Source organism: Dromiciops gliroides, chromosome 3 (genome assembly GCF_019393635.1).
Source record: "Dromiciops gliroides isolate mDroGli1 chromosome 3, mDroGli1.pri, whole genome shotgun sequence".
NCBI lineage: Eukaryota > Metazoa > Chordata > Mammalia > Microbiotheria > Microbiotheriidae > Dromiciops > Dromiciops gliroides.
Window position 1 is genome coordinate 375,139,929 of NC_057863.1, and position 25,737 is coordinate 375,165,665.

Sequence of the window (25,737 nt, forward strand, 5' to 3'; positions counted from 1 at the left end):
TTGTGACCATCTATGAACTCATTTGGACATCAGTTTCTTTGTCTCCTGAGTGGATCTGGCAATGTCCATACACTCTTTAGCTTTTGTGGGCATCAAATGAAATAATAACTGGGAAATCATTTTGAAAAACTAATAGTCATATATAATTACTCCTAAGTCCTCCCTCCACCAATTTTTCCCTTCTATGATTTCATAAACAGGTTTTATCACTGGCCTTGGGTGACACAATTCTGCTGCTGCTGCTCAGCCTACTGGTGATAATTTTATTCAAACTTAAGGTCATAAATTTTGGGAATTAGATCTTGCTTGTTCTCCTGCTCCAAATGGTGAAAATAAATCAGTAAAGCAACTTGTAGTAATAATATTAACTCATCAGGAAATTTGGGCAGCCATTTTGTATTTTTGTGGCAATCTTATAGTAATAGTAAATCATCCACTAGTTTTAGTCCTTCATTGACCTATTCAACAGTCAGATGACAGTCAAGTACCCCTCGTAAGTAGAATCGTGAATGTTTTTCTAGCTTAGCAAGACCAACACTTGTGATTCACTGCTAGTTACTTCTACAATCTAAGGTTGCTTGCATGACAAAAAGAAGTATCAGAATAGTGATACTGGCAATAGATACAGCAAAAATAAAACAATATTGAAATTTAACGAGTGCTTTAAAATTTGCAGTGTTTTACATTTATTACCTCATATGAACATCACAACAATAGTGTGAGAAAGGTATTCCAGGTATTATTCTCATTTTAGAGATGGGCAACCTGAGATTTCTCTTAATTAAGTGACTAAACCATGGTCATACAGCTAGAAAGTGTCCGAGATAGGAATGGGACCCCAGGTCCTCTGTTCTATCCCAAATGCCATTCTGCTTCTATGTGCTTGCTTATTCTGTTTTTTTAATGTTGGTGATTATTAGACAGACTGAATGCTATGCAGATTGATATTAAGCAGAAAAGTTAGTGGAAATTACCAAATTCAGTTATGACTTCATACCATGCATAATTTCTATGTAGACTGATGGCCAGGACTACATGCCAAAGAGAAGGGCTTTGGATTGTGGCAATAAATCAGTTGGCTCATTATCCAGCTAGATAATTATCTTAATTTTCCACTTCACAATCCTAATGTAGGCACAGCTTTTGTGTAAGAATATAACATTATCCATGTGTATAAAATATTTTCAAACATCTCTATCTAATATACAGCCTCATATGGTCATGCATTAACAACTCTGTAGCTATAATGAAAGCCAGGCCTCTCTGACATTTTTGAGAAAAGAATTAAAAAAAAAACAACAGTTATCCTTCCTTTTCAAACTCCTTTCCATTTCTTTTTCTCTCAAAATCCTGCTTAAAACTTATCTCTTCTAGTATCTCTTCCCTAATTATTATCTTCCTCTAATTATTTTCTAGATGGATCCTTATCACTCATACATGTAATTTTGTCCATCAACAAATATTTATCAAGGACCAATGCTATTCATGAAATTTAAAAAAATACTTACATTAGCATATGTATATTCTGTCTGCACAAATGGATTGCAAGTATTTTCAAGGAAGCAAATATATATTGATTGCCTATCATATACCCAGCACTATGCGCCATGGGGGATACAAATCTGGCAGAAGATGCTGGACTAAAACACATTAAATACTTCCTAAATAATGCAGATATCACATAATTAAGCGTTAATTGTCTCACACAGGCTAAAAGTGCTATAGGAGTTCAGAGAAAAGGAAATTAGTGACAGCTGGAGGTGAGAATTGAGATAAAACTTGAAGGATGAATAGAATTTAGATAGTTGGAAGAGTAACAGGGGCCCTTTCTGACTCCTAGATTTTATTTAATGTTTCTATGAACTATTTAAGGTAGAGAATATTCTGAGGAGAAAAAAAAGTATGATTAATGTAAACAGGATGGAAATAAACATGGCATTTTCATTGGAAACTGAATAGAACAATGGAGAGAGCTGATTAGCACAGGGCATCTATGTCTAACAGTACTGGAAAATTAGGAAATAAAGTTGTAGGGATAGACTGGGAATAATTCCAAGTCATTCCCCAAATGAAAAATGGTCAAAGAATATGAACAGGCAGTTATCAGATGAAGAAATCAAAGCTATCTATTGTCATATAAAAATGCTTTAAATCACTATTGATTAGAGAAATGCAAATTAAAATAACTCTGAGGTACCACCTGACACCTATGAAATTGGCTAATATGAAAAAAAGGAAAATAATAAATGTTGGAGAAGCTGTGGAAAAATTGAAACACTAATGCCTTGTTGGTGGAGCTGTGAACTGATCCAATCATTTTGAAGAGTAATTTGGAACTATGCCCAAAGGGCTAAAAAGCTGTGCATACCCTCTGACTCAGCAAAACCACTACTAGATCTTTTTCCCAAAGAGATCATAAAAAGGGAAAAGGACCCATATGTACAAAAATGTTTATAGTTGCTCTTTTTGTGGTGGCAAGAATTGGAAGTTGAGGGGATGTCCATCAATTGAAGAATGGCTGAACAAGTTGTGGTATATGAATATAATGGAATATTATTGTGCTATAAGAAATGATGAGCAGGCAGATTTCAGAGAAACCTGGAAGGACTCCCATGAACTGATGATGAGTGAGATGAGCAGAAACAGGAGAACATTGTACACAGTATCAACAACATTGTGTGCTGATCAACTGTGATAGACTTGACTTCTTAGCAATACAATGGTCCAAGATAGTTCCAGGGGACTCATGATGGAAAGTGCTCCCCAATCCAGAAAAAAAAAAAAGAACCGTGGAGTTTGGATGCAGATTGAACCATGCTATCTCTATTTTGTTTTTGTTTTTTTAAAGGTTTTTCCTTTTGGCTCTGATTCTTCTTGAACAGCATGACTAATTTAGAAATATGTTTAATGTGATTGTACATATATTACCTATATCAGATTGCTAGCTAGCATGGGGAAGGGGGGGAGGGGGAGGAGGGAGAAAAAATTGAAACTAGAAATTTTATTTTAAAAATATAGCAAACTATCTCTATGTGTAACTGGAAAATAATAAAATACTTTTATGGAAAAAAAGAAACAATCTGAAAATATATGCAGGATAGAATAGAAAGTGAAAAGTCTAAAACCAAGAGGGATCATATAAGGCTGCTCTGGTTTTTAGCTTTTTATTACTTATCTTTAACATTTCATTTAACCTTTGAGTTCCATAATCTCACCCTCCATTCGGCTCCTTAACCCACTGAGAATATAAGCAATATGATAACCACGACATATGTGAAATCAAACAAATATCTATGTATTAGCCATAAAAAACAAGAAAAATAAAGTGAGAAAATTATACTTCAATAGTTTTTAATGCATATGGGGATGTTGAGATAGATTGAATTTATGAGTATGGAAAGGGGGAGAAAATATAGATATGGAATGGGCTACATTAAGACAGACATAAGCATAAGAATAAAGATCGTTATTCTACTCTATTCTGAGCTAGTCAGGTCTCATTGTGAGTAGTACATGTAGATATGGACAACATGATTTTATAAATATATATATATATATATATATATATATATATATATATATATATATATATATAACCTAGACTGTCTAGAAAAGTGGAAGCAATGCAGTTAAGGGCATGATTTCATGTCATATAAGGACTGGTTTAAGAAACTGGAGATGTTTTGTCTGTAAAAGATATGGGGCTTGGGTGGGAGCATTTAAAAACATTTAAAAGACTGTTTTGAGAGGAGGGTTTTGATTTGTTCTGTTTGACCCCAGAAAGCAGAACCAGAGGCAACAGGGAAGATGCATAGAGGCTAATTGAGGCTTGATTTCAGGAAATTTTTTTTCTACCAATTAGAGTTGTCCATAGGTGGAAGGTTTCCCCATTCTCACGGAATTCAAGAAAGAAGTAGATGGCCACTTGATAAGTATGCTATGGGTGGAATTTCTGGAGGCTGTTAAAGTGTCTTCTAACTCAAATTCTGTAATTATATGAAAGATGGTATGAAGTAAAAATCTACAGTAATAGCTGATTAATGAGAGGATCATGATAAAGAAAAATTACTTAATTCCCTTCACTCCATGTGAATAGAAATATGGAAATATCATTATACATAGAAGGAAGATCTTGATTGTAGTAGAAAAATTCTATTTTGGAGGTCTATATCCCAAAGAGATCATAAAAAACGGTAAAGGACACACATGTACAAAAATATTTATAGCTCCTCTTTTTGTGGTGGCAAAGAATTGAAAATTGAGGGGCTGGGGGGCGGCTAGGTGGCACAGTGGATAAAGCACTGTCCCTGGATTCAAGAGTACCTGAATTCAAATCCGGCCTCAGACACTTGACACTTATTAGCTGTGTGACCCTGGGCAAGTCACTTAACCACCATCGTGCCCCCCCCCCAAAAAGGGAAAGAAAATTGAGGGGCTGCCCATCAATAGGGAAATTGCTAAACAAGCTGTGGTATAATAATGATATAGAATATTATTGTTCTATAAGAAATGATAATGGTGCAGCTAGGTGGCACAGTGGATAGAGCACCGGCCCTGGATTCAGTAGGACCTAGTTCAAATCCGGCCTTAGACACTTGACACTTCCTAGCTGTGTGACCTTAGGCAAGCCACTTAACACTCATTGGCCTGCCAAAAAAAAAAAAAAAAGAAAGAAAGAAAAAAGAAAAAGAAATGATAAGCAGGCAGATTTCATAGTAACCTGGAAAGACTTACATGAATTGATGCTGAGTAAAATAGACAGAACCAAGAGAACAATGTCCACAGTATCAAGAACATTGTGTGATGATTAACTGTGATAGATTTAGCTCTTCTCAGCAATACAATGATCTAAGACAATGCCAAAGACTCATGAAGGAAAATGTTCTCCATATACAGAAAACAACAACAACAAACAAACAAACCAGAACTATGGAGTCTGAATGCAGATTGAAGCATACTATTTTCACGTTTGTTGTTGCATTTTTTTATTCATGTTTCTTCTTTCTTGTGTTTTGTTTTTCTTTTGTTCTGACTCTTACAACATGACTAATGTGGAAATATGTGTAACATGATTGTAATGTATAACAGATCATATTGCTAGCTGACTTCAGGAGAAGCGAAGAAAAGGAGGGTGGGAGAACAATTTGGAATTCAAAATCTTATAAAAGTTTAGGGGGCAGCTAGGTTACACAGTGGATAAAGCCCCGGTCCCAGATTCAGGAGTACCTGAGTTCAAATCTGGCCTCAGACACTTGACACTTATTAGCTGTGTAACCCTGGTCACGTCACTTAAGCTTCATTGTCCTACCAAAAAAAAGTGAATGTTGGAAACTATCTTTACATGTAACTTGAAAAAATAAAGATCTGGTAAAATGGAAATATGTGTGTATGTGCGTGTGTATGTGCGTGTGTATGCGTGAGTGTGTGTGTGTGTGTGTGTGTGTGTGTGTGTGTGTGTGCAGAGCAAACCTGTTTGTCTAGAATTTCCTGGAGTTGGCACTAGATGGAGGTTCTACTCATAAAGGGCTAGTTACCTAAGTAAAACTGATCATTTCAAGTTCAGTTGTGGAAAAAAACATCTCCAGAAGGTTATTATAGTAACCAGACTAGTTTTCTTCCTGAAAAGCATCTCTCATCTTAGGTATCTTCATCACTATCCTTCACTCTGCATTTTTAATCATTTGCAATGTCTATTGATTTTACTTCCACAACATCTCTTGCAGAGGTATACGTGGGCTGCACTCATACTACATTCTATGTATGCATTTAATTTATTGTGACTGTCTCATCTTCTCCACAACTATCCTGAATCAAGCCCTCATCATCTCACCCTCAGACTATTGCAATAGCTTCCTAATTGATCTCTTAGCTTCCACTCTTCTGTTTTTCAATTGATATTTCACATAGTTAGAAAATTTATATGACTAAAATGTCGGTCTGATGTTGCTGATAATTAAGTGTCAGTGGCTCCTTAGCATTTTTAGGATTAAAACAAACGCTTCTATTTGGCACTCAAAGCCTTTCACAACCTGGCACCAACCTATCTATCTGGGATTATTATACTTGGTTCTCTCTCACCCATTCCATGGTTTAGCCAATTTAGCCATCCTACTGTTTCCTCACACATGACCTTCCATCTTCTGTTGATGGGCCTTTGTACAGGCTGGTCCCAAAAGTCTGGAATGCATTCTTCATTCACCTCTTAGAATCCTTAGTCACTTTTGTTTCTTAGTGAAAATGCTTTGTCCCATCTCAGGACTTCCTTTATGGAGTTCCCCAGATGCTCATGCAGCCTCCCCAAAAGTTGCCTTGGATGTAATTTTATGTGAAAATCTATGTTCATGTGGTCTCCCCTGATAAAATGTAAACTCTTTGGGAAAAATTCTATTTCTTTTTTTTTTATCCCTAAAATCAAGACATTACCTGAGTATATTGTTCAGTGCTTAAACAAATGTTTATGGATTGATCAATTGGACATAGCAAAAAATTCTAAGAAATTCTCTGATAAAACAAAATTCATGGTTATCTTTACAAATTAAAAAAATATCCAAGAGTTAAACCAAAAAGAAATCTCTTAAGTGAAAAGACCATTAAATCTAATCAAATTGTTGTTTGAGTTGCTTGCAAAAAGCTAATGAATATGATAGAATGTTATTTATAATTAGCTGCAGTAATATGCACAGCAAGGGTTGACTACATTGACTAAATGGAATTGACTGTTTTAAAAATGACCAATTAGTCTGCTCCTTAAATAACCATTTGGTTTTCTGATGTTTGAGACAGCAATAACAGCTCATTCTAACTGCATAGGAAAGCCTCTTCAAGCTCTTATCTAGATAGTCCACTTAACTTACTCTCTTGGTACTAGATAATGCCTGATTCCTCAGCAAAGTAGCACAGAAATATGCCAGAACTGACCTTCTGTGTTCCCTGCTAGAACTGTACTGAGATCTGTTTGAAGAGACAAGATCCCTGCTGCCTGCTACCGCCTCCACACCCATAGACTCCTAACATAATAGTTGTGAAACAGCCATGAGAAACACCACCAAATCTCAAAATGCAATTTGGATATCACACCAGAACTTTGAAAAGTATGTCCCATTCCTATTTTTTTGGGTAGTCTAATAATAAACTGAATAATTTGTACTCATAAATGACACAAAATATGCCATTAAGTATTTTAAATTATAGATTCTATTGAAGAAAATCTACCTTCAAAAGTTTACTTTTGCCACAGTAGTGTATCTTTCACTGAGCTAATGCAGAAATCAATGTACTGGAATGCATTCACACTACATTAACTTCTTACAAGTTACTGTAAGGCAGCAAGAAACCTTTGAATTATCGCCAAGGTATAAAATTAAATATGATTTCCAGTTCTGATTTATACAGCATGCTGGTAAATGGCTAATTTGTTTCACTTACCAATAAATTTATTTTCTAATGGTGTGAGCCCACTCTAATCCAGAGAACTATGTATAAGCTTCTTTTTCTTTTACAGAGGTACAAAAAGTCATATGTAGGTATCCAAACTGATTTAGTGCAGTTTTAAGCTATTCCCTTGTATAGATGTACTTAAAGTTTCAATGCAATGTGGTTAAGTGGGAAAAGGTCTGTCCTTAGAAGGCTGGATTAAATTCCTGCCTTTGATGTTTGCCAGCTTTGTCACTGTGAGCTTTTATGTCTTTTGACCTCTTAGAGTACCAGGTAAATCTCTAAGATAGTGAGCTGGTTGGTAAGTTACCAATCTTCATTGATAAAAGAAATATTCACACCAGGAATTTCTTAAAGCAAGCAATAATAAACATGCATATACATATACATATTGAGAATGTATCAGTAGCTTACATAGATTATGTATATACAACACATATCCATATATACACACATACCTATATATGGTATTCATATTCACTCTTTTCACACATACAATGCTGGGTGCTGTGTATGTATGCTCCTTGAGAATAGGGATATATAAATATACATATGTATGTTGCTATTGTTTGCCCTTTTTTCTCAAGGAGGGTCATGGCATCAGATGATGTCATGACTTGCACTGAATTGGATTTAAATGAGGGAGGGCTGCACAGAGTCACCAACCTTATTCTCTCCTCCGGAGCCATCTGGGTCCAGGGGCAAGAAAGATTACTGGATATGGCCCCAGATGTTTAAGGCAATTGAAGTTAAGTGACATGCCCAGGGTCACACAACTTGTTTCTGAGGTGAGATTTAAACTCGGACCCTCACAACTTCAGGGTCAGTGCTCTATCCACTGTGCCACCTAGCTGCCCCATATGTATGTATACATATAACTGAAGGTGTTTATACACATATACAAAGATATATAAGAATATAGGGTAGGCACTAGACTAGACATTATTGATATAGGGAGCTTCTGGATGGATAAAGAAATCCCTTATACCAAGGCTGGCCAGCATCTTCTCTGCTATTCATAATCTTAGAGTAGTGAGATAGCCCCTTACAAAGATAGCCACCTCCTCATTCCCAAATCCTTCACCACTCGAATATATCATACACAACGCTGCCAAAGGAATTATTCTTATTAGCACATGTAACCATGTGACTCACCTATTTAACAATCTTTGAAACCTATTGCTTCTTGAGTAATGTATAAACACCCCTGTTTGGCTTTTAAAACCTGATACATGCCCTTCTTTTATCTTTCTGGCTTAACTGGAAATTAATCCCCTCTCATACCCTACAATCAAGCCACACACAAAATACTCCATCTCTTGGTGCCTTTGCATAGGCTTGGAATGTACACCCTTCCCAGCTCTAAGTCTCTAAGTCCTCTAAGACTCTCTCCCTTCCTTTAAGATTCATCAAAAGCATTATGTTCTGCATGAAGCCTTTCCAGCATCTTCCCACTACTAGAGCCCTTTTTTCTTAAACCACCTTATATTTAACTATTTCGTATACATTTATATTAACTCTGTATTTATACTATTTTCATTTACATATGTACTTACATCTCCCATTAGAATGTAAGCTCAATATGAATAGGGATTGTTTTGTTCCTTATTCCTTTATGCCCTCCCTAACAAACACACCAGCAGAGTGTTGAATATATAGCAGCAGTTTAATGAATGCTTGTAGATGGATACAGAGCTGTCTGGGGTTACAAAGAAGCTATATGATTCAGCTCTCTATACCAGTAAAATCACAGGCAAATCACAAGTCCTGGACAAATGCATATATGTGTTTTTATATATGTACTCATACATGCACATATCCATATTTGCATGTACATTGTAAGTGTGTGCATGTGTATATATCTATACACTCATACATAGCTACATTATATATATACATATATATATGTATATGCATGCATGCATACATTATTTCAACCTATACTTTCATGAAATCTAGATTTCAGCAGTCCCATGCTCAATAGGATGCTCTAAGGTAATGGTAAGCTAAGGTCATCAGAGAAATGGCAACTTCTATTCCTTTAGCTCAATTCCTTTTGTGAATAGTAGTGAATATTCAAGGTTGTGTTATATATGTATCTCAGTAGATACTACTTGTGGTCATCCCACCAAATGAGACAATTCTACTTCTTTTTTCTGTTTGCTCTTACATTTTTTAATAACTCCTTTCATACACAAGTCTGGCATAACTTTATGGCGTTCTGTACTCATAACTACATATGGAAAATATAAATGTGTATATATGTGTATATAATAAAACACTACCTATTTATATCTATCTATCTATTATCTATCTATCTGTCTTGCTGTATATATTAAAAGACCATGGAGAAACTGCTATGCCTGAGAGACCAAAAGCAGACCTAAATCTTTCTTTAAGCACATTCCCAAACTCATGAGTTCAAGGAAAACAGTCCAAGTGCTAACATTCAGACCTCCAACTCTCTTGATTTGGGATACACTGCTCACAAGTTCTGAAAATCTGAATTGCTAAGAATCAGATTTCTGAGCTAGGTTTCTCTCCAACCCCCAATTCAAAACATTGCTTTGTATTCTTCCTTTGGCACCAGCCTAAAGTAAGCAAATACAATGAGTTAGTTATTTCCTCCCTACTCTATGCTGTCAAGTTGGATGGGATGGCATCTCCTTAAGAGGGACTTAGGTTTCTTAATTCTACAGTGTGTGGGAAGAGGAGCATAAACAAGTATCTAGGTACTGTTACTCTATGTCTCTTCCTCTGTCTTTGTTCTCTTCAAATTTCCATGATGCTGTCAGCCATTTTAAGTGACATATTTCACATCACTTTCCTCATATAAGGCATGCTCAGTTCCTTATAGCTTGCCTCAACATCCTCCTCTTATATATGTGGCCACATGCTTATATGCAGACAGCCTATTAATAGAAAGGGTCTTCAAGTGTGTGTGTGTGTGTGCATGTAAGATTTTAGTGAAATTTTTAAAATTATGTTTTGATAGAAACAATATACTGACAGGAGGAATATACTTGAACCTAGTTTATACTTTGTTTCAATCCTTCTCTCCATTGAAAAACAACTTCAAATTTGAAAATTAGAATAAATAATTAAGAGGCATTGAATAATAATGAAGAGAGTAGAGGAAGTGGTAAGAGATGGTATGGTCTCTTTTTGTGTGTGTGGGTGTTCAGTCTTGGATCCAACAGTGTAACGATTGGAATGACGCCACCTGCTGGAGACTTACTGTAGAAGAGTTCTGCCCATAAAGGGAAGGTCTTTGAGGGCAAGACCAGGAGTCTTTTCTTTGGCATGAGGAAGTGACGCGGGCGAGTGGGAGGAGGAAGGAAGAGACTGGCACTCAGTCTCTCGCTCTTTCCTTTGGACTCTGGTGGAGAGCGGAGCTTGAAATGTGCTCTCCCTTTAATAGATAGGAATCTAGGCCTTTCTCTCTCTTTACCAAATTCTTATTCTCCTTAATAAATGCTTACAAGTCTAACTCTTGCTAAAGCTTATAATTTATTGGCGACCACTCATTAGATATTTTAGACAGTTTAGCTAGAATTTTAGCCCTTAACAACAGTGTACCCTGTAAATATTCAAAATTACTTTCAAGAAAATAAAATACAAACCACACACTTTTAATTTTAATCTGAAATATTAATATTTCTTCATTGTTTCCATATGTCTAAACAATCAACAAAATAATGCATCTGGGGGCGGCTAGGTGGCACTGTGGATTAAGCACCGGCCCTGGATTCAGGAGTACCTGAGTTCAAATCCAGCCTCAGACACTTGACACTCACTAGTTGTGTGACCCTGGGGAAGTCACTTAACCCCTATTGCCCCGCAAAAAAAAAAATTATGCATCAAGCTCAGATTTGTTGAATTAAGGATTTCCAGTATGTTAATATTCGCACTGAAAATTTAACAATCACCTCTCAAGAGTGCCAACAAATACTGGACTGACCTATAAGAAATTCCCTCTAAGAAAACTATACCAACCAGGAATGGCAGAATCTACCTCTCCATCCCCTTCCCTTCACTGTTAAATGGTAGAGGGCCACTAATAGGTAAATTGGGCACAAACTAGCTTGGCTGAGAGGCAGTATTTAAAACCAAGTCTATTGGACTTCAAATCTAGGCCTACCACCCTCTGATGTCTCATTAAATCAATGAGTCTCTTTCAATTAAAAAAAATACGAACATAGAAAATACTTTGAGAAATCACATGGTGTTGGAAAGGTGGCTGGAGATTAGAGATGGATAAATATGAGAATTCTGAGAAAGATGAAAATGTGATTCCAGATACAAATCTAAACTCATTGTTAAGAAGCCATAGAGAGGAGTAAGGAGGGAGCCAGATTACCAACCCAGCAGAACTTCCCCTTCTGTGACCATGGGCAAGTCACTTAACCCAGACAACTCTCTAAAATTATAAATTACAGAACAAGTCTAATTTGCATTGTGGTAACAACAACAACAACAAAAAGCTGGCTCATATTTAAATAACTTTCTAATTTAAACAGTTATCTCAACTGAGCCTCACAATAATCCTGAAAATGTTGGAATTATCATTAACCCTGGTTAATTTTTTTTAAATGAAGATTAGAGAAGTAACTTACCCAAGGCCAAAAAGGTAGGATGTATCTCAAACTGACTTTGAACCCAGAGATTTCAGTGCTCTAACAAATATATTACCATGAGTTTCCTCTTTGGGAGTCCCAATAACAATGAAAATACCATGTTGATGCTTAAAAACAATAAATCATTACTGATCAAGAGAGGAGAAACAATATTGAACATATGGGCTGCATTTATAAGAGAGAGCTGTGATCATCAAGTATCAGCCAGAGTTCATTAAAGCAACTAATGACAAACCTCATTTCCTTTTTTTTTTTTTTGTCAAGGGCTATTAAAAAGGTCACAAAAGGCAACATGAGTGCATTCTGGAATCAGAGGATCTGGGTTCAATTCCTACATCTTATAGTCAGTCTTTTTGATCCTAAATAAGTCACAACCTCCTTGGGCTTCAATTTCTTCATCTGTAAAATGAAAGGCTTGGACTAGGAGGTTTATAAATTCCCTTCCAGCTCTAATTTTTTATCCTGTAATAACATATCCTATGAGTATCTTGGACTGAATCTAAACTTCAGTGAGACGCCTGACAAAGTCCTTCATGTTGTCCTTCTGGGGAAACAAAATCAAGTGGTTGATAACAAAATTTTGTAGATTTTTAGGAAATCAATGCTCATCTTCACAGAGTAATAATAATCAAGATAGAAGCTGAATAAACATCACAGAAAATTGCAATTAATGGATCAATGACAGTATGGAGGGAGGCGTCAAGAAGTATGTAATAAGTTTGTGTATTTTCCCCAATTCAATATTTTATCAACCATTTAGATGAAAATAATGAAGAAATAGCAATCAAATTTATGGATAAAATGAAGCTAGGTGGAATAATTAATGGGTTTGATTACAGAATTAAGATTTTTAAAAATCCTTTCAGGCCAGAATGATAGATCAACACCAACAGGATAAAATTTGAAAGGGATGAATATAAAGTCTTGCATATAGATTTAAAACAACATAAACTATTTTTTAATATTTTTAAAAGATGGATGCTCCATAGAGATCACATTAGAAAAAATGAGAACCAGAGGGATTAATGTCACATAGCTAGGTAGGAGCAAAACATCAAACTATAACCAAGGTGTCTCAATTTCAATTTGAGTTCACTTTCAATTATATGATCAATAATAAGATCTGCGTAATATGAGATTTACAGATGACTTCAGGATGAGTATAAACCAACACTAATGACAATGAAATCTTCATCTACATTAAGTAAAGCAACTAGAACAAGTAGATCTCACCTTATTTTATATTGTTTAGACTGTATCTAGAATACTGTTGGAAATTTCCTCATGTCAGGGAAACACAGACATAATTTGAGAAAGACATTAGTGAAATGAAATGCATTCAGAGAAGGGAGGCAACTTCGTACATCAGAAATAACCTTACATTATCCCAGTCCCTTGCAAAATGAGGGATACTACCAGTATATAATATTGCTTATAACTTCAGATTTTTTTTCAATGTTTTTTATTGGTTTAGTTGTATTTTTTTCTCTTCTTTGTCTTTTCATTTTTTGTTTAAAATATTTGATTATTACAATGTTTGGCCCTCTCAGAAGGAGAAGGATATAGACAGAGATCAAAGTGATATAAAATCAAAAGATGTCAATAATAATCTCTTTTGAAAAATTGTTCTTACTATCCACACAAGAAAAACTAAATGGATCAAGACTGTTCAGATTTTGATGTGCAAGTGGATGGTCAATTTCTAGAGCTCTCCAAACAATGAATTTATGTGGCATAGATCCTTCAAACAGACAATGAACTTGCCCAGAGCATACATGAAAGAAAACTCCCTTGCCTTGGAGAATTGTACAATTTTTTAATTCTATATAATATATGTCCTTGAAAGGAACACTTGCAATAAGTCATCCATGCCATAGAGACCTTTACTTTTTATCATTTTAGCCTTTCAGTGCCTTCAATGGTACTGCAAGCAGTCTACTGAACAACTAGTATGAGACATCAAAGGTTTAAAAATAATGTTAAAACAAAGTTCTCTGCACTAAAATGTAGCCCAAAACAGTAACATACGGCTAGGGGAAGAAAGAAGAAAAATGATTTATCTTTAAACCTGCCTTTCCCGACAAAGTTCCTTAACACAGTTCCACACTGTTCTTTTGGAATTCTCATCCAGAAGGTATTTAGCATATAAAAAGGACAGGCATTTTCTTGAAATTATACTACCAAAGAAAGAAAAAAAAAGACAAAGGGATTTCAAATGAAACATGTAAAATCGTACTACTGCATTTAATTTTTTTTTAACAGAGGAAGTACTGTTTTAAATGTTCTTCTTTAAAAATTTTCAGATGTGTTTGAGTTAGAAAATGTAAGTCCCTGAACCATTATGACCTCAATCATTTGAGATCTAATTGAAATAAGCCGATCTAATAAATACTCAAATCTAATTGAAATTCAGTCATAGAGCATACTCTATTAAATTTTAAATTAATAATAGATTTAGTTATTGCATGCAACTTTATGATATGCTCATGAATTCATGAGCTCACTCTTCTACATAGTACACCCTCCTTTGGATTCTAAACCAACAATACCTTCTCATTGCAAGTAATACCTATTCACATTCTTCTGTATATTCATGATAAAGTATTGATTCATTAAGCCTAATATTTCCTTCTAGTTACTTCTACTATTTTTGTGATTACAATGCAATATTTGGCCTATCTTCATTCTTTTCATCAGCCAAAAGAAATGATGAAGTAGAATCTATGGGGCAAGGTAGATAAAGAATTAGACCTGGAGTGAGGAGGACCTGAGTTCAAATTCAGATTCAGAAACTTACTAACTATGCAATCCTAGGCAAGTCACTTAACCTCTGTATGCCTCAGTTTCCTCATCTATAAAATGGAGATAATAATAGCACTTTGCAAGGTTGGTGTGAAAGAAAAAAGAGATAACATTTGTAAAGTGTTTTGCAAACCTTAAGGTACTATACAAATGACAGCTCCAACAACAAAAATAATGATGATGATAAAATAGCAGTAATAGTAGTTATAGTCATTATGGTAGTCATAGTCTTCATCATCATAGTAGATGATGTGCAGTCAGAGGACACAGGTTCAATTCCTAGCTCTTATTACTTACTACCTGTGTGATCTTAGGCAAGTCATTTTACTTCTCTAGGCTTTTTTCCTCTTTTCTAAAATGAAAATGTTGGACTACATGACCTCTAAAGTATTTCCCATTTTCAAAGCTATAATCACAAATATCCTTTTATTCCACTTAATGAATAAGGCTTCATACTGCTTATTAACAGTAGTCAACCTACAAGCACTACCCTTCTTTTCATTGGTTCACCTGAAATTTTTATTCCTCATTCAATAGAACTCCAGAGAAGACTTCCAGCCCCATATAGAAAAATAAACATACAATCCTTCCCTTCTTATTTCATTCTTTTACTGCTTTGAGGCATGTTTTTATTTCAGACTACTTTTTTTAAACTTTTTAATTTACATTTTCTATGTTGTTACTCTCTCATGTGTATTATGCTAAAATCTATTTGTATGCCTCACTAGAAAAATATTAAAAAGATCAAGTTTTGCAGAAACAAATTACTGGGAATCATGAGACTCATTGAAAACACAATCTCCTCCTATCAAATTTTGAGCCCATCTACTGATTGTTAGAATTTCTTGTCCATAATACATCAATTGCCAGATTGATACATGAATTCAATGGCTTTTGCATGCATTTAGATATCATAATCCAGACTATGTGAAATTTTCATCTACTGTATTTTCTTTGGCCACTGTAATTGGCAAAGCCAGCCCATTTTCATTGAACATGGATTGAGAAGCACTTGTGGTATCCCAAGGCTTGAGGCAATCAGAACAGTGTTACTTAAAGTGAAAAGATCTGGAGGACTTCACTAGCAATAGAAAATCTCTTCCTTTTTTGGACATTATACTGGACCATCCTCCATGATCCTCATAATGCACTTTGGTGAATATACATATATAGGGTTTTTTTGTTTGTTTGTTTTTTGTTTTACTCCTTTGATGTCAATACTCAGAAAATCATTGAGCAAAGTGAGGTCTCTGGCTGCTTTTGTCCTGGCATCTTTTACTACTTTTACATATGCTTGGGAGGCATTTTTATGAGAGCCCTGAAGGCTGCATTTTGTTCTATAAAAACAAATACCTTTTTGTCATCTATAAGCAACAGATATAATGCTTTATCATCTTCCTTCAATCTCTTAGTATTACAATTGTCAAGATGTGATTTGCTGGGGGCAGTTAGGTGGCGCAGTAGATAAATCACCAGCTCTGGACTCAGGAGGAACTGAGTTCAAAATCGGCCTCAAACACTTGACACTTACTAGCTGTGTGACCTTGAGCAAGTCACTTAACCCTCATTGCCATGCAAAACCAAAAACAAAAAACCCAAGATATGATTTGCTGTATAAATTCATCCATATTATCACCATTTTTCCTTAATATGATCTTGATATATGTGTTCATAGATCATTCTTAAAATTATTAAATTATTAAAACTGTATAGAGACAAGGCAGCAGAATGTAGTAAAAAGACTGGAATTTAAAATCAATGGCACTCTTGGATTTATTTTTAAGTTAGCCAAAAGAAGATAATATTATAAAAGAATGGAGATGATTTTGGAAGGTACTATTACCATAACAACTCCACCACTACCCCCAAAAAGGAAGGGGGACTGAAAAGCTATCAACTACTGACCTATATACCAGATTTCTGGTTCATAGAATATTATTTAGAATAAGGATTTTAGACGTCATCTAACTAGGATGTTACTATTGTCCCCCAAAGGTGATTAGAAGGGGATCAAAACTTCAACTACTGACCCACATGTCTAACTTCTAATTCAAATATTAGTCAGAACAGGAAAGGATTTTAGAGTTAATCTAGTTCAACCAGGATAATACTATCATCTCCCTTTCACCTACAAAGGTGACTAAAAAGACATCAAAACATCAACTATTGAACCATATACCTAATTTCAACTTCATAGAATAATGGATGTAGACCTGAAAAGGAGTTTAGAGGTCACTTACTCAAAATCTCTTATTTTACAAATATGGAAATTTAAGGTCATAAAAGTTCAGTGACTTGCCTAAAGTCTTATAAGAATATTAGTTCCCTGAAAACAAGGGTTATTTCATTTTTGTCTTTGGACCCTTAGAACCTAGGACATGAGCATGGCACAGAATCTTAATGCATCTTCTAGGCAGCAAGTAATTTCCCACTCTAATCCACATTCCTGTTTCTGGAATGTTTTTCCTAATGCGTAGGTTTGACCATATCACTCCTTCACTGCATAAAATTCAGTGACTTCCTATAACTTCTAAGATAAACTCTCTCATTTGGCTTTTAAAAGCCTTCATATCTTAACTCTGCTCTAAGATTATTTCCAGTTTATGTGGCATATATCTCCATTGTACATAGCTGTTTACTTGTTGACTCCCTCATGAGATGTTAAGTTCCTTGAGGGTAGTGACTGGTTTATCTTTTTCTTTATATCTCCAGTACATTTGCACTGTACTTAGATATTTTTTTGGTATTGTTCATTCAATTCAGTATTCATTGTATTCAACTCTTCATAACTGCATTTGGAGTTTTCTTGGCAAAGATACTGGCATGGTTTGCCATTTCCTTCTCCAGCTCATTTTATAGACAAGGAACCTGAGGCAAACAGGGTTAAATGACTTGCCCAAGATCATACAACTATTAAGCATCTGAGGCTGAATGTGAATTTAAGTCTTCCTGACTCCAGGATAAGTACTCTATCCAATAAGCCACCCTATGTATATCAGTTTCCACAAATATCAAAATGGATAATAATGGCTTCTACCTCACATTGTTGTTATGAGGATCAAATAAGATAATATCAGTAAGTTATTTAGCACAGTACCTGGAACATGGTAGGTACTTAATAACAGTTTGTTTCCTCCTTTCTTTCCTCCATCACTAAGGTCTAGCCAACGTGGCATTGTTATTTTCTATATATCTAACACTCCATCTCCAGTCTCCATGGTGTCAGATAAACTATGCCCCCTGCTTAAAATGGACTCTTTTTTTTAGTCAATTGGGGTTAAGTGACTTGCTCAGCATCACAAAGCTAGTAAGTGTCAAGTGTCTGAGGCCTGGATTTGAACTCAGGTCCTCCTGACTCCAGGGCCAGTGCTCTATCCACTGTGCCACCTAGGTGCCCCCAAATGGACTCATTCTTAATCTCTACCTTATTTCTCTCAAAATTCAGTATGCCTCAACTTCTCCTTAAAGTCCTTCATGACTTCCCCAGCTAATTATGCCCTTCCCTCCATTACTTTGTATTAATTTGTATATATTACATATATGTATATATACACACATATATATGTATATACATGTCAAATTTCATGTAAGCAGAGACTTTCTAATTTTGTCTTTATAACCCCGGTGCTTGCAGTAGGTTTTCAGAGTTTGTTGATTGATAGACAGTAGGTACTTTCATAAGTGCTTGTTGAGTTGAACTGAATAGAATTTCAACTATAGGAACCCTGGAAGGATAGACTGTTTAACTGAAGCAATTTTTGGATCTTTGATATCCATGATTAGAAAGTGTCAAATTCTCTCAGCAACCCAGTTTAATACACACACACATATACATATTATGTGTATGTATATGTATACATACATACATGCAGATACCTAGTATATTCCTTCAAAATGATCTTATCTTTATATTTGTTTATACTTGAAAATTGTCCTAAGAAATACACAAAATAGTGAAATAGAATTTCTTAATTTCACAATCAATATAATATGTCTATGTATGATTATGTATGAAATGATAATTTTTCCCTCATATCCAAGGAATATAATATAGATTGTTGCTTTGCTAATTTTTCACTTGCTTTTGTACAAGTTATTAAAATATATTCAATGTCATTAAGCTGCTAATCTCATGACAGTTCTGGTCCTGATAACAAAGAAAGCAATTCATCATTTATCAAAGTTCAACTATAATTTATCTGGAACTAGCTGGATGTCATATTTGCTTTTTCATGTAAGGCAATGAATTATGGATTATTTGCATGAAAATATTTTGATCACATGGAAAACTCCTTCTTTACCCCCTTCCATTCTTCCACAACCAATATCTGACCCCTTCTAGAAATCTAATGTAATTTCCTACTTTTTAGCCCAAATTGGATATGCAAGAAAAGTATATAGTACAAGGTGAGGGATAATGATACTCATCAGAATTTGAATTTTCTATTATCTCTCTCACCTCAGACTTTTCCTTTCCCTTTTCTGGAAGTGTGATAAAAACATAATCAGTTTCTTAACCATCATGAGAGTAAATAATTCCACTAAGAAATTTCTATAGGCAGAAATATTTTGACAAGAATTCTTACATGGGGTCCATGAAATAAAAAAAATAATTATAATAAATATGTTTTGATATAATTTATTTCCTTTGTGGTCCTGCACATTTTGTTTTCTGCATTTAAAATATTTTCTGAGAAAGGACCCATAAACTTTACCAAATTCTCTGATGGTCCGTAAAAGGTTAAGAGACCCTGAAAAAAAAGAACATGTAGACAGAGCCTCCATGGAAAAAAGAAATAAAAAAAAAAAACTTTTTCCAAAACCCTTGCTGTTCAAAATGGTGAAAATTTCTGTATGAAAGGAGCAGATTATTTTTTACTTATCCTTAACCTGCAGATAGTAAAGTCATTTATCTACTCCGTTATTAGACTAGCATTTTAAATACAAGCTAGATTTCCTTCACTTAACAAAATTTTAGGCTATGTTCCCCTTATTTATATGAGTTGATATATGTTCAGAGAATAAAGAATAGCTATAATATTAATGTAAGAAAGATATAATTAATGTTTCAAAATGAGCAATTGAGGGAATTTAGGTGTTGCAGTAGAGAGAGTGCTAGGCCTGAAGCAGGAAGACTCCTCTTCTTGAGTTCAAATCTGGCCCCAGAAATCTTATCCATTTGTCTTAGTTTCCACATCTGTAAAATCAGCTGGAGAACAAAATTGTAAACCACTCCAGTTTATTTGCACTGGATTTGCAATCAAAAGACTTACACACAAATTTCAATTGTACACAAAACACTTTCCTCTAGATTTGAGTTTACTTAACTATATAGTGAATAGGTTGGAACAGATTGTGATTTTTCAACTTATCTAACATACCTAATATGCCTTCCTCTGGTTCGTTCAACATCATGACTATATCAATATAACACCAAGTATATCTGTCTCAGATTCCTTTTTACATGACTCACTCGCCTCCTATTCTGGTCACAAATACCCAAGGATATAATGAATTTTATGTTACTTACCTTATTTTAAAAAGAAACATTTAACATTTTTTAAAAATTCACTTAATAGGGGCAGCTAGATGGTGCAGTGGATAGAGCACTGGCCCTGGATTCAGGAGTACCTGAGTTCAGGTCTGGCCTCAGGCACTTAACATTTCCTAGCTGTGTGACCCTGGGCAAGTCACTTAACCTCAATTGCCTTACTAATAAAACAAAAAAAAACAAAAAAAAATCACTTAATCATTTATTAAGCATCTACTATGTAGCAGGTACTCTACTAGTTTGTAGGAGGGAAAATATAAAATAATGATGTTCAAAGTAGTTCATAAGTAACAGTATCAGTAGTTGGGGGAATGAGGAAAGGTGTCTTATAGAACTGGTGCTTGAGCTTTGTCTTGAAGGAAATGAAGACTTAAGAAATGGAGATGAAGAGAAAGTGCATTCCAGACATAAGAAATGGCCAGTGCAAAGGCAAAAAAAAAAAAAAAAAATCAGTGTTGTATTTGAGGAATAAATAGAAAGGCCGGTTTGTTAGACTGCAAAGTACAGGAAAAGAAGCAATGTATAATAAATGAGGTTGAAAAGATAAGTTCAGGCCAAGTTATGAAGTTTCAAAGCCTCTGTGTGTGTGTGTGTGTGTGTATGTGTGTGTGTGTGTGTGTGTGTGTGTGTTCTCTTAGAGGCAATTGGAAATTACAAGTGTCCATTGAGTAAATATTTGATATGATCAGATCTAGATTAAAGAAAAATCACTTGGGGGGAGGGGTAGCTACATGACAAAGTGGATAAAGCACCAGTCCTGGATTCAGGAGGACCTGAGTTCAAATCTGACCACAGACACTTAACACTTAGTAGCTGTGTGACCTTGGGCAAGTCACTTGACCCTCATTGCCCCTAAAAAAAGAAAAGAAAAAAGAAAAATCACTTTGACAACTGTTTGGGGGATGAATTAGAATAATGAGATACTTGAGGCAGGGCATCTAATTTGTTGCTCAGTTATTAAAATCATATCTGACTCTGTCACTCCATTTGGAGTTTTCATGGCAGAGATATCAGGGTGGCTTTTCACTTCCTTCTCCAGGTTGTTTTACTGTCATGCTCTTTCCAGAGCACCGTACTTCTTCCTAAAAATTAAAATCCTGGAAAGCTTCAGGCAAATATGGGTAAATAAGGTTTAGACCTAGTCAGTACTCTAGAGAGCATTTAGGTAGTAAAATAAAAAAATTCTGGACCTGGAGTCAAGAATTGATCTCAAATAGCTGTGTGACCCTGAGCAAATCAGTGATTCACTTTGAGCCTCAGTATACTAATCATTTAAAGGACAGTATTATTAGCATAAACTTCACAGGATTGTTGTGAAGAGAAAATGAGATAACAGAAGTAAAGCACTTTTATGAACTGTAAGGTGCTACATAAATGATAGATGGTGTTGTTGGTCACACATAAAGTGACAAAAAATAGACAATTAAGCCTGTGTGACCAGCTCTATATAGAGAGTTAGTTTAAAGATATGTTGAAGACCAAGAGGAACTTCAGACATAATTATGTCCCAATATCCCTCCCTGTCATCAAGGGATCTGGTAAACTGCACTATATCTTACAATAAATCTCATTTTGGATACTTGTGTTGTTGGTATTATTTCCATTTACCTATATGGTTTTCCACTCTCATGACTAGACTCTCTCTGGATTCATAAGTATGTTCCATGCTTCTCACTACTCTACCACTAGATTCCACATATATGTGTATGTGTGCATGTGTGTGTACATACATATGCATGTGAACGCACATATATGTGTACACACATACATGTACGTGTGTGTGTCGTGATCACAAATATTTTATAGAGATGAGAAAATAAATCATTTTCTTGGAGATTGTATTTGATAATACCTTTCCGGTTACTCTTTTAAAGTAAAAACCAGCATCTTTAACTTTTCAATTCTTTTGGAATTTTAACTTCTGAGATATGTCCCTCCAGCCCCCCCCCCCAAAGGCTCTGTGGAAATTTATTTTCATTTGGGGACCCTACCTTTAGGCTGAGATTAGAAAGCCTTAGGCCCTCAGGGTCTCTCCCCCTCCTCCTCAGATTCAGCTGAGGAGAAAAAGCCCCGTGGGCTATACAAGAGGCCAGGTCAGACAGCTGGGTGGAAAAATGCCCCCAGCTCCCTCCGACCTAAGCCGAGCTATCTGAAAGATCCTGGATAGCCTGTGCTGAGGCACGTGAAACTTGGAGCGCCCCCCCCCCCACCAGCCGCAGCCCTGGTTAGCGGATTAGCTTGGTCTGTGGGGGCTAAGGAAGCCCGGAGATTTGAGTGGAGAGAAGAAAAGGTATATATAGACCTGGGAGTTAGATAGAAAAAGGGAGGAAGGAGACTAGAGGGAGACGGACTAGGAAGGAAAAGGAGGGGGACTAGGAGAGAAGCTGACTAGAGGGGAGCCCAGACAAGGACGGAGGAGAGTTCAGTTCGGAAAAGGAGAGCTGGGTCTGACAAGGTTACAGGCCTTTATACAAACCAGGGAAAGTGTAATGTGCCCTGAGGATGGAGGTGGCTAAGGCCCTTATTGTATTCAAGAAGTTCGAAGAGCAGCAGGTGCGAAAGAGAGATGGGACGCAAGAGACGCAGTGGAAAGAGACCACAGGAAAGCAGTCAGGTTGTACACTTTATTTCCCTGTATTCCTAATTTTAAATAGTAGGTCATAAATAAACTCTGCTCTGATTATTTGGTTAAGAGGCTTCTTAATCTTTAGTCTATCAGTTTGGGAGCAGTGTGGTGGAACTTTATAAACGGCCCATATTAAATTAACGAAGTCAGATAGCCAAATAGTCAACAGTCCCCAGATTAGTCCTCCAGTCAGCTTCAGCCCCCAAAATTAGGCTAGTCAATTCAAAAATATTTTACAGCTCTCTAAATACCTTTTAAATTATATTGCCTCTAGCATGGATATGTTCTATGGATATTTGTGAAGCATTCCCTCTGGGTCTTCCCCAACTTCCACTTCCACTGACTGGGTCTCATAAAAGGTAGTTTCACTTTTTCTATATCTTTCTCCCTCTCCCTCTCTCTTTCTCTCTGTCCTCCCCCTCTTCCTCTCCTCTTTCTCCCTCTCCCCAGGAATAATACTGAGGGGTTGGATTTGTAGTACTGTAAACACAAATATTCAACACTATGCTACTCATTAACAATTATCCCATAAACATCAATTAGATTTTAGAAAACTTATTCATTGAGGTACTTAAGAACTTAGATATAAAACATTTCCTCCCAAAGTCTGGAGAACAATCCTACTCTAATAACCAGAATATATGGAGAGAGGTGGCATGAATTTAAAGGATAGTATTAATGAGTGATAAGAATAAGAATGAGGGACATGTGTAGGGAATGAGAGAGAGAGAGAGAGAGAGAGCAAGCGAGCGCGCGAGAAAGCAGAGAGGCCCCCCCCCTCCAAAGTGATTAATTCTAACTCTGGAACTGAATTCCTCCAAATTGGAAGTCTTCCACCACTAGACTGACAGATTCCAAAATCACTTACTAATTAGTGCAGGAATATCATCTCACCTTTACATTTGGATTAAGTCCAGAGGCTTTTTCTGACTTCTTATATCCCTTTGCCAGAGTATTTTAGTATTGGAGTAGTAGACAAAACAAATAGAACCATAGTTGTGATTCTGCTCTCCTCACCATTGACAATCAAACAATGCAATATCTATTCCATTTTTCATCTGCTGGTTCTTTTCCTTCCAGGTTAATTTACAAATACTCTCAAAATGAAATTAGCTCCACCAGACTTCAGGCCAGATACAACGTTGTCTTTTTTCTCCCCTCAGATATTTTGCCTCTAATAATCTGATTTTGTTTTTCAGTAATATTTTGTAAATATGTCTATAAATGAAATCTGAATTGATGTTGCTTGTTATGTAACTACATTTGTTGAGAAAATTAAGTGTCTCCTGGCCTGAGTTCTTTCAGAATCCTCATTATTGGTTAAACTTTCCTAGAACAAATAAATGCTAATATGGTCTATGTCTGTATTCTTGTCAATTTCTTTCCCCCCCTGAACAATTCATTTAGATATGTCATTTTGCCTTCACCTTATCTTATTATTTTTTCTAATTGGATATTTTCTTAGCTTTTACATCGACTCAAGGTTATTTTTTTCATAAGTTAATTTCATAAGTTGCATACACAATACATACACCATACACAAACACATACACACAACCCAATTGTTGGCTAAGGCTTGTTTGGCAAATGTATAACAAAAAAATTTATCAACTGATTGGAGCTTTATCTCCTCTCCAAACTCATGTTCTGATAGCTCTCCAGTAATAAACATGCAGTAAAATTGAACAAAGGGTAAACATAATGATGAGGTAAACATAATGACAATCTCAGGAATGACCTGAACAATCTACAAACTAAATAACCAGTGGAAGCTGGAAGCTAGTATGCTGTTTAAATTTATTTTATGAAAGTCAGAATAGTACAATAGGAAAACATCTTAAGACTAGCCATTAGTACATAGAGGCACTAACCCCAGTTTTGTTGCTGACCATCTGATTGAACATTGACAAGTTACAGAAGCTTTCTGTGTCTCCAATCCTCATGTGGATAATAGATAGTAATATGTACCATTCCTTTATTTCCACCCTTGTAATGGTTTTGAGGACCAAGTCAACTGTCTAAGCAATAGCACTGTGTGCTATGTAGACCAAAACCTGAAAACCATTCATTTCATGCATTCATCCCCTTACCAGAGCTGCTGCAATAAGATGGGTCAACAAGCCGTCCATTTTTATCAGAGCAAACTATGGCTTGTAGGCGCACCCCTTTTCCACAGGCTTTAGTGTCTCCACGCAACTTCAGGCCCCGCTGAGCCTCCTTTTTGCCCTCTGGAAGAATGCACTCAGACCAATTTCCATGGGGCTGGGAAATGAATATTTCACAGGGGCATGCTTCAACTTCAACAAGGGGATAAAGTTCTGCATTCTGACATTTGTCCTTCTTTCTGCTCTTTCCTGTTTCAACAAGAAATATTGTGTTAATGGCACATCTGATGTTTTTGATAAAGGCTGGCCACATTATTTATTAGCACATAAACCTTAAATAATCTGAAGTGTAAAGATAAATTATTTTTTTTCTTAAAAGACTACCCACTTCCCACCCCCACCTGCTTTGTCCATGTTTCCAAAGCCTGTGACAGCAGATGCATCTCCCAGGGCACATGAAGTACTTAAGGGAATACAGAAAATTGCTTTATGTTCGAAAAAGGCACTAGACCCTTAAAATAAGCCTGCTACAGTAATTGTACTTCTAAGAAATTCTTGGTAACTTTATGTAATATCATTTTC

At 35.8% G+C, this 25,737-nt stretch overlaps 1 protein-coding gene across 1 annotated transcript in view; it reads right to left on the bottom strand.

Annotated features, from left to right (window-relative positions):
* Positions 1 to 25,737, bottom strand: part of THSD7B (thrombospondin type 1 domain containing 7B) — a 1,126,956-nt gene that overhangs the window by 301,257 nt on the left and 799,962 nt on the right. The window contains exon 14 of the mRNA XM_043994926.1: positions 25,141 to 25,404. Coding sequence (XP_043850861.1) covers positions 25,141 to 25,404 — 264 coding nt within the window. The remainder of the gene's footprint in view (positions 1 to 25,140; positions 25,405 to 25,737) is intronic.